This window comes from Caenorhabditis briggsae (assembly GCF_000004555.2).
Source record: "Caenorhabditis briggsae complete genome, chrI, whole genome shotgun sequence".
NCBI lineage: Eukaryota > Metazoa > Nematoda > Chromadorea > Rhabditida > Rhabditidae > Caenorhabditis > Caenorhabditis briggsae.
In genome coordinates, this window is record NC_013489.2 from 4,435,200 (window position 1) to 4,444,907 (window position 9,708).

Here is a 9,708-nt window from a genome sequence, read left to right on the forward strand (position 1 = left end):
AATCAAAGCGATTCTGAATAGAATAACTATGTGTGTTCTCAAGGGAATCGTAAAGAAAGTGCACTGAGAATATGTACAACGGCATCGGGAAAAGTATGAATTATGAAAGGTGTTTAAAATAAGTTTCCATCTGAATTGAAAATACCCGGAAATGGTGATTTGTGTCGGCTGAGAAAAGGGGGAGGGAAGATGCAACACTTGACAGTAGGTTTAAAGCTTTTAGCGACTTCCAAGAGAACACAATATCCGAGCCGATTGATACATTTAAAACATTAAATAAAAGGATGAGCAAGTAGAGAGAATTGTCAATTCAAAACAATCGCTCGGATAATTTTTAAAACAAAATCCGCCTCTTCTGTTCATCAAATTACTTTAAAGACTAAAAAATCGAAGGGGAGGTGTATATCATAAATTAATCCGGGTGATTTTTTAAAAATTGACAATACTATTTTTGAAACGGGAAGGATATAAAAAATCACAGTTTTTGCTTGGTTCGTTTTGTTTTCGATTTTTTTCTTGAAAAGTTCTCAATAGATACTAATAAACAAAATGAAGTATTAATGAAGTCAGCTGATCAATCAATTGTTGCTCCTTCTAGAGAACTTGACGTCGTCTGATTATTTGCTGTGTAGGGAAGTTCCCCAGCCGCAGTGTTTTTCCTATACACGAATACTTGTCCCAGGATGAAAATGTCAATTGAAATCTGAAAAATCGAAATAAATTTACGGTTGTCAATAGATCACTACCGACCTGAAGAATGGCACAAATCCAAAACTGAAGTGGGCTGCCTGTTGCTACAAAGTATCCAGTTTTTGCAAGGTCTCCTGCCAACCAAGCCAGAACCATTGGGATACTGAAAAATAAATAAATATATTTTTTTCAAACAATTTGTTTTCGTATTCTCCCAAATCCAGAAATTCTTCAGAACCGTCATTTTCAGGTGAACATAAACGAAAAAAAGCCCATAGAGTAATTCTCGAAATCCGATCCGTTTTCAAATAGACACTTTCTCTTTTTTCATGTATCTTTCACTCTGATTTACGTTTCGTTCCGAAACGAACCTTGCTTTTTTTCGTACTTTATGGTTATGTAGCAAGAAGATTTATCTAGCGTTCCCAAAACGTTTTCCAAATATTCATTGAATTTACAAAATCTCTAATAGAGCTTCGATTAGCTATTATGAATACAAACCTCATTCCCTGTGTTGACTTCCTCTGGAAATTTCGAAGAAGTTGTGGTACTCCAAGCGTCGCTTCCGTGAGAAGTGCACACATTCCGATCGCTTCAATGTACACTGTTTGCTGAAAACACAGTAATTGGTGAAATGGTGTTGTGTAGAAGCAATCCTACGTTGATCAGAATCCATGTCGTGATGGACCAGAAAGCCGTGAAAACAAGAAGTGCGATGATGAATGATACCAGGTCGTGCCATGCCCAGAAAGCGTTGAAGAAGTCCCCTTCTGAAAATAGCGATTGAGATGTTCTTGAATTTTTTTTGTTTTATGAAACGTGGGCTTTTCTGCTTCACTCTTTCCACCACAGTAATCATATAGTAGGGGTTTCAGATAGAGGGAGAAAGAGAGTGAGACATATTTAAAAGTCCAGCACAACGAAAAGTTACTGTAGAAGACGTTTTGTGGTTATATCACCTGTGAAGTGATCCCATTTTCCATGAGAAATCACGTAGTAAGCGTTCGCAATGGAGTTCCGGTGGTAGGTTTGCTCTAAAATAAACTGAACGAATGATACCAATCACCACACGATGAATGGGGGAAAAAAGGACTAAGGTGGGACTGTAGGATGGGAGTGTGCAATAGGACAGTGGTTGACATTCACAAATGTTTCTTGAGGACGTTAGCATGCCAGATTGATTAAAGTTACCGTAAAAACTCTATTAGATAGCCACCCCTAATTGAATGCCAGCCTCTAATATGGTGCCATCCTTGAGCACCTCCGAACAATAGAGTGTCAGCCCCTAATTTAATGCCACTGCGGATTTGATGTCACTGTGGTAAAAGTTAAAGAATAACGCAAAGAATCATTTTCTGGTTTTTTTCTCCGAACAATAAAGTGCCAGCCTCTAATTGAATGCCACCCCCTAATACAGTGCCACCCCAGACCACCTTTGAACAATACAGTGCCATGGATATCTAATAGAGTTTTTACGGTAGGTTCATATCGTTTAGGCTTTTATTGCTAATTAGCTTGCCAGTTCTTTGTTTTAGGTTAACTGAATTTTGTTAAAAGTAAGTGCATTTTACAGAACAAACGACCCAGTTCTTACTATTCGGTGACTAGGGAAACATACAACCAAAGGCGAATCTTTTTGAATGGAAATTCATCAGGATTTCTTCTCGTAATCTTTTATTCGTCGAGTCACATCTTTTCTATTCCAACCTTTTTTCCCTCTGGTTTCTTCTTCCTTTTCCCTGATACATAGAAGCGAGTGTTAATGATGCTCTACTCTGTGGTTGCCCATTCTCCGCCCATTTTTTTCGTCTTGCAAGAATTCGCACGACTTCTCCTCCGAGTTTGGTCCACGTGCGCTCTAGCAATCATTGTTTACCACCACATCTCCTTCATCGAAATCAAGAAACAAAAACGATTTGGTAGCTTTTGTGGTTGTGGTGCCAAGCTTTTTTTGCTTCTAATTTTTCCTTGAGCATGACTAAAGGGATTTTTTTTGTTTTTTTTTCTCCAGACTCCATTTCTATTCCTGATGACGCCCCAATTTTTTCAAAGAATCATAAATGTGTTCTGAACTTCATCAGCACTTGCATAAAGTGTGAGGGTACTCGTCGCAAAAATTTTTGTCCAAGTAATCCATGCATCTGCTGGAATTGAATTGATCTCTTCTGACGACAAAAGCAAAGAAAAATTCAGCAAATTTTATTCTACTTTTTTCTTTACATCTAGGTTTCGCCTCTTCCGAGCCCACTTCTTCTGTGTGAGTGTGTGCGCAAAAAGTAGTCGCATCACAGCAGAAGAAACTTCGGAAGAAAAGAGCAGTCCTCCCCGTTATTCAATATTCTTCCCCATTTTGACCTGATCCTTGACTTTTTATGGTACTTGAAGGAATCCTTCTTATGCACGTGCTCCCTACTCTCAAAATCTTTCCAAAACGTCTTCTTCTTCTTCTTCTTCTTCCTTCTGTTCGGTAATTTGTGTGCAAATCCGTTTTTTCATAACATGGACAGAAGGAGTAACGAGAGAAAAGGCGATCAGAGGGAAATACAAAAAAAGACGTTTGAAGAGAGGTTTTCGGGATTTTCCAAAAACACATCATAGACCTTTGCAATTTGCATGGCAAATCGGATCGAATTATGTTGTTTCAAAGCACATCAGACGGCAGTGGTGGTATTGGACATTGAACTAGGTGACGGAGTTAGAATCTGATGTTATCGTATAGAGTTCCATTAGTATGTTAATTCTTGTTTCAAAGCAAAGCCACTAACGCTCTGAAAGCTATACAATTGGAATCTCACAAATCTTCTAGAACTTTCTAAAAACTTGCTTTCATTATTTGAAAACAATACTTCAGATGAGACTATTTCTTAGTTATATTTCATTATTCTGATAGAGTTCGTTTAGTTGCACTGATCAGTTTTTCTGAGTCCGTGATACTTTATGGATTGTTTCAAAATTAAATAACTCAATTTTGGCAATAGAACTATTCCAGTAGTGGTTCGAGCTGAGCGACTAATGTTTTAGAGGAGCGTCTGCTCGATCGGACTGAACGTTTCTCAAATTAGACTCTTCCAACCGACAAAACACAATTATGGTTGATATATTTTATGAAGTTGCTGTCAGGGCATCCAATGGTGTGAGTCTCATGAGCTTCAGCACCAAGATGTGTGTGTGCACCACACGCAAAAACCATAGAACGCTATCACTAATTCATAAACCAGTGCGACGGCACCCCTTCTTCTTACGCTTCTTCACACTTTTGCCCTCAACAACGAAGACGTCAGGAAGAAGGAAAAAAAGAGTGGGGTATTTGAGAAGATAGCAGAAGAAAGAAGAAGAGACCGCTGAAGAAGGACTTCCGTCCGTCCGATTCTTTTCGAACATCCACAGCACCACACCCTTTCTTTGTGGACAGTTGACAATTCTAGAACTAATATCAGTGTATGGATTCAGGGCCAACTATCAATAGAGCACAATTCTAATTAAAAGAAGTGTAACTATAATTCAAATACTTGTGGCGTTTTATCACTAGTTAGGTATCTGCTTCTGTAGACTCTTCATCTTCTCTAATTCCTCCTGATTCTCTTTTCTTTATATCCTGGCTCTTGTCTGATTCAGAAGACATGCTTGACACAAACTCCTACTTATTTTTTTGAACTTGAACTTCTCCTTATCCATCCTTGTCAACTCAAGTGAACTTTCGCTTATGCATGTTGACGTTCTCACGGTTGAGAGCCTTCGAAGGGACCTCTCTCTCCGGTTCGCGCTGAACGCGCAACGACTGCCACCGGTTCATCATAATTTTCCCATCATATAACCTCTTTCCAAGGACATAGCTTAGCAATTTCTGATGAGAACTTTGTTGTCCCCCATGAGAATCAAATTCAATCTTTGAGCTCTTCCGCTGACTTCCTTGATTCCCTACTTCCAAATTCCACCTCCTAATCGTCTCAATTACCCAGGCTCCTCGCATCCGCCGATGTCGTCCGATTTGTTCCAAAAATAGGAAAATATTTCTAAATTTTACTGGGCCTCGAGATTAAATGATCCTCGTTTTTTGTTAAAAAACAGATGTGTTCCATCTATCACATTATTCCATAGTCCGAAATCCAGACAAATCGATATTGGTCTGATCTACCCCTGGGCACCTTCTAGAAATACATATCAAGAGTCCAATTCCTACTTCTTTACCTACTCCTTCCATTTTCTCACAAGTCCTTCTTTCCCTTCTGCTTCTGCTTCTTCTGCTTCCTTCAACTTCATCGTCGTCCTCTTCGGACGTGCCTTCGTTGTGTGTGAGAACCTGCGCGCGCACTCAATATCACATGATGATGAGATGATGACCGCAGCTCCTCAACTCCATCTTCTACTTTTTGACTCATTTTTAAGTTCTAGATTCAGAACGCCCAAAAAACGAAACATCTTCTTTTGACTTATCTCCTCTGTCACAATGTGGGCGGTTTAAGGTGTCTCCTCTCGGATTGCGCCCTAGAATAGTTGGACACGTTTCCAAAACGGGATCCGAAGTAAGAGCACCTCTCACCCGCACGCGATTTCGTCTTCTCCTCCTCCTCGTCCTTCTTCGCGCCCTTTTTTCCTTTACTTCTTCTGATTATCTTCCCATTCATCCGCGCCAAAATTCTATTTGTCCTCTTCTTCCTCCCCGTGCTCCTCGCTGCTCCTCCTTACCGCGCTTTTTTGTGCACTCGTTTTGTGCTGATTGTCAGTTATTTTTTCTTGCTCCGTTTTCACATTCGCAACAAGTGTCTTTCATCTCACTCAGAAGTTGTAGCACCAGCAGCGGAGCAGTCGGTTGTTCTCCGTTCCCCGTCATGTTTCTGGTCTCCGATGGAGATGGCGGTATCATTGAGGAAGTCGACTACTCAAAAATAGCTAAACTGGCTGGAATCAGCATGAGCAATGAATCTGATCTGGTTTCCGAGTTATGCAAAGAACAGGTTGGGATATATTTTTTAAGTGTTATTCTATTCCGAATTTTCAGCTGAGAATCATTCTTCGGGAAAAGCTGCGAACTGGGGAGCAACTACCTCCAGCTGTTCTCATTCTTTTATGCATCCCTGCAGTCATAATCATTCTTCTGACCGTTTTTGGTAATTTACTGGTGCTGTTCTTCAAAGCGCGAGTCGGGCGGACCAATACCACGCTGCTTGTCTGGAATCTTGGTCTAACCGACTTTTTAGTGGGTGTTATCGTACTCCCCATGGGAGCTGTTTATTTAATATACCGTAAATGGATATTCGGGCGATTTTTGTGTCGATTATGGGTAGCAGCTGATGTAACATTCTGCACGTGCTCGGTGGTAAGTTATTCGATTTTTTTGAAACAATATTAATAGATTTTACATCCAGGTGACAATATGTGTGATTTCTGTGGATAGATATCTTGCAGTGACAAGACCACTGAGGTATAAAAGCATTGTAACAAAGACCAAAGTAATTACCGTGATGTCAATTATTTGGGTTTTTTCTTCGTCGATTCTTCTGACGACTGTCAGATGGGAACAACCAGAATGCTATGACGACGTAAGATTTCTCATATTAAACTAAACTAATTACATCAACTTCAGTCCCTATGCTTCGTTGGAAATGAAATTCGGCATCTGGCTCACAGTGTGGTTTTCGCTTTTTTCCTTCCAGCTTCAGTTACCCTAACTTTATATTGGCGTATCTACAAACTGGCCAGAAACCGCCAAAAAGCATTGGATCGTGGATTTCTCATGATACTCGGTTCAAACATGAACTTTCTCACGAACACACTCAGTCAGCAGGTATGGATTTTTTCTGCGAAGACAAGCGAACTTGTCTTTCAGCTAGATTCTTTGATACAGTTGATCCGAAAATTCACATTTTCAGACAACACTCCGCGTACACTTCGGAAAAACAAACGGAATGGTAGAGCATCAGCGGCGAGTGTTGCGGACCCATGAAAGGATTGCAAAGACGCTTGGTGTTGTCTCCTGCTCTTTCCTATTCTGCTGGTTGCCGTTTTTCGGGTTATACTTAACAAGTAAGTTTATAATCTGAATACGACCATTAAGTCCGTTTTTTTCAGATTACAAATGCTCGGGTTGTATACCACCTATCGCCATCGATGTGGCAAGCTGGCTAGGTTACTGTAACTCGATGCTGAATCCAATTATCTACTCATTCACAGTCAAAGAATTCAAAAGATCAGCCTTTCGACTTGTTGTTCCAATCTGGCAGTTCGTTAATCGGTGCTTACCGTTTGTTCCTGCACCACCAGATAACATTTTGCAAAGAATCGCAAGACATGTACATCGGCATAAAGAGAAGGTGAGCATCATTTGGAACTTTGCCGGAAGATTTTGTTCAAATTTTAGGAAATGCAAACAAGACATCGATCGTTTGAGATGTCGTCCAACAAAAACGGAATGCTAACGACTAAAGTTCGTTCAAAGAGAAGACAAACTGAGCCAAATGTAGTCGGATTAATCACACCTGATCACAAAGTGAGTATTTTTCCCTGAATACCTTTTCGGCCTCAAGAGATTCAGAAGCTTTCAAATCTCTCAGCCACCTGCCATTATCTCAAAAATCTATGAAATTCCAGTTGCAGACAGTGGTCTCGTAACAGATCGAAATCTTCATCTATCCCCCATCATCATCTCTCTTGTCTCTTCTCTGGACGTGTTCATTTCCCCATGCCATAATTAATTTATTTTATCTATTTTTCTATGTCTCTTCTTTGACGTTTGTATCGACCCAACCCGTGTTCAACTGGCTTGCAAATCATCCTTTTTTTGTCCTTGTATATAAAATCCATACCAATTCGTCACTGTACACCAGTATACATGTATTTTTCTCATGTTTACCACGATGAATTATTCGACAGAGCGAAGACGTACTTCGGAATTTGAACTAACGAGAGAATAGCTAGAAGGGAGAAAAAAAACGATTTTTGCAATACACATACAACTAGAGAGCTGCCCGGTTGCTGCGGAGATGAATTATAGATATGCCAAGGTTGAGGGAAAAAATTCGTGTATGTGCAGAATAGGAAAGAGGGATCACACACTGAAACTCCCTAGTTGGAGAAGAGACCGATGGGTGTAATTAGTCAAATTGCAATGGGATAAAGTATTATATGTATACTGAAAAGACGGGGAAGGTTCCAGTGGTTCTTGATTTTCAGGCAGCAATACATTCATGCATATCTTCTACATACTTGGGCCGGGCTTGGCCAAAATCAGGATTCGCTAGGTCAGTCTAGGGTTCGAATGATTATTCCCCATTGTTTTGAATTGATGTTTGATTACAACATAAAAAAGCCACAACATCTCTTATGCCACGGCATCGCGGTTGGGAACCTGAAAAACGCGCGCTTCGTCGCACATAAAAGTTGGCTGCGTGCCAGATTCGAAAATTTCAAAACGTGTTCTGAAAAAAAACGTGAAGTTAAGCATTGTTGAGTCGCTACTCACCGAAAAGCCGCGACGCGACCGCGCAACGCGTCCAAACTTGGCGCGCTTTCCAATTTTCAAATATAGGTTCCCTTCCGCGAGGCCGTGGCTTATGAATAATACTAAAGAACTTTAGATTTTTAAAGAGAAAAATCATTTGTTTTCTAGTTTAAAATCCGAATTCTTGTACATCGAAGAGAAGCTTGGAGTACAATTCCGCCGTTACAGAATTTTGATGGTATCTCGATTAGAAGAGCTATTTCCAGCACTACTATTATTGGACTATATAGAAACTTTACGTCACATCGCTCGGTTTTGTATTATGAATTTGTTTGTTAGACACTCATCACTCGAATCCGGAAATAACTACTCCGATACCCAAAAATATATCCTATCTCTGTTTTCCTTTTCCCGTTTTTTTCGTTCAAATTCTGACAAATTACTCGTTGACGTCACATCGTCTTCTCACATTCCCATTCCTATTCATCGGGTGAAAAAGCGGTTGAAAGCATGCGGAAAGGCACATTTATACACAGACTGGGATGGATCGAGATAGGCAGTCAATTCGATACTTTGAAGAAAGTTTTGTGAATATAAAAACTCACTGATAATTGACTTTCGCAACGGTTTCGCAGTGTGTTTGCGGTTCATACGAACGGCGATTTCCAACCTGCAGACAAAAAGATAATGATTGAGAGAACTAAACTGCAGAATTTACATCAAGACCATACACACCAGCATCACAATACTTTGGGCGAGAAGAGCATTGTCGAACCGTTTTCCAAACCTGAAACGGATTTGAAACTTTCTGGCAATAGAGGGTCCTATCATGTTCCAGCCGCCACAAAATCATACTTGAAACGGACGGGGACAGGCTATTTTAAAGTATTTTCTCAGCCCAGGTTTCCAGAACTTTTTTAAATTTCAGACTTTTTTGAATGTGAAAAATCCAGGCCGTTATTTTTCAAATATGCACAAAGTCATTCAGTCTAAAAGGCTATTAAAATAGCTGAAGAGTTAAATTTGAATTCTACCTTCAAGTTTTTCGGAGTGAAGAAAATCTTACCAGAACAATATACGAAGGATATTGGCAACACACAATGCCAGGCACACAAATAACGAGAAACCAGAAGCATTCCGACGATGATGAATTTCAGCATATTGGAACACATATGGAATCGCTCCTCCAACTAAAAAAACAGTTTTGTTCACAGTTCAGCTTGATTTTTAACAAGCAATGAATCCAAATAAACACTTACCTATGATAAAGAATTTGAAAAAGTATGTCAATCCTAAGACAAGCCAACCGGCAACTTGATCCCAAGGTACGAGACCGAGTCCTTGCGACTCGACTACGAGCATCTTTTCAGTCTGAAAATTGATTAAATAAGAATATGATACGAGTAAAGAAGATAGCTTTATACGGCTCGTAGTTGTAGTTGGTTGCTAGGAAGGGATTAAGAGTGCGTGTGCGTATTCGAATAAAAGTTGTATTCTAGTCTCAATTCATGACAACTGCTGATTGACTGCATCTTTTCAATGACTCCAAAATCTTATTGACTGCAGTTCCAAATCCTATG

The 9,708-nt window shown here is 39.9% G+C and overlaps 3 protein-coding genes across 3 annotated transcripts; 1 reads left to right on the forward strand and 2 right to left on the reverse strand.

Moving 5' to 3' along the window:
• Window positions 1-574: 574 nt before the first annotated feature.
• CBG04045 lies at window positions 575-4,071 on the reverse strand (the record flags this gene model as incomplete). Its single annotated transcript, XM_045244014.1, has 5 exons — window positions 575-703; window positions 751-853; window positions 1,192-1,301; window positions 1,351-1,460; window positions 4,044-4,071. 5 exons carry the CDS (start codon window positions 4,069-4,071, stop codon window positions 575-577), a joined length of 480 nt encoding a protein of 159 aa, XP_045092567.1.
• A 1,448-nt stretch (window positions 4,072-5,519) lies between these two features.
• On the forward strand, window positions 5,520-7,382 carry Cbr-ser-5 (the record flags this gene model as incomplete). The annotated part of the gene is made up of 8 exons (XM_002639403.1): window positions 5,520-5,645; window positions 5,690-6,007; window positions 6,057-6,230; window positions 6,275-6,475; window positions 6,561-6,714; window positions 6,760-7,001; window positions 7,049-7,177; window positions 7,242-7,382. The coding sequence occupies 8 exons, from the start codon at window positions 5,520-5,522 to the stop codon at window positions 7,380-7,382; spliced, it is 1,485 nt and encodes a 494-aa protein (XP_002639449.1).
• A 1,347-nt stretch (window positions 7,383-8,729) lies between these two features.
• On the reverse strand, window positions 8,730-9,490 carry CBG04043 (the record flags this gene model as incomplete). The annotated part of the gene is made up of 4 exons (XM_002639402.1): window positions 8,730-8,798; window positions 8,864-8,915; window positions 9,195-9,318; window positions 9,388-9,490. The coding sequence occupies 4 exons, from the start codon at window positions 9,488-9,490 to the stop codon at window positions 8,730-8,732; spliced, it is 348 nt and encodes a 115-aa protein (XP_002639448.1).
• Between the last annotated feature and the right edge of the window lie 218 nt (window positions 9,491-9,708).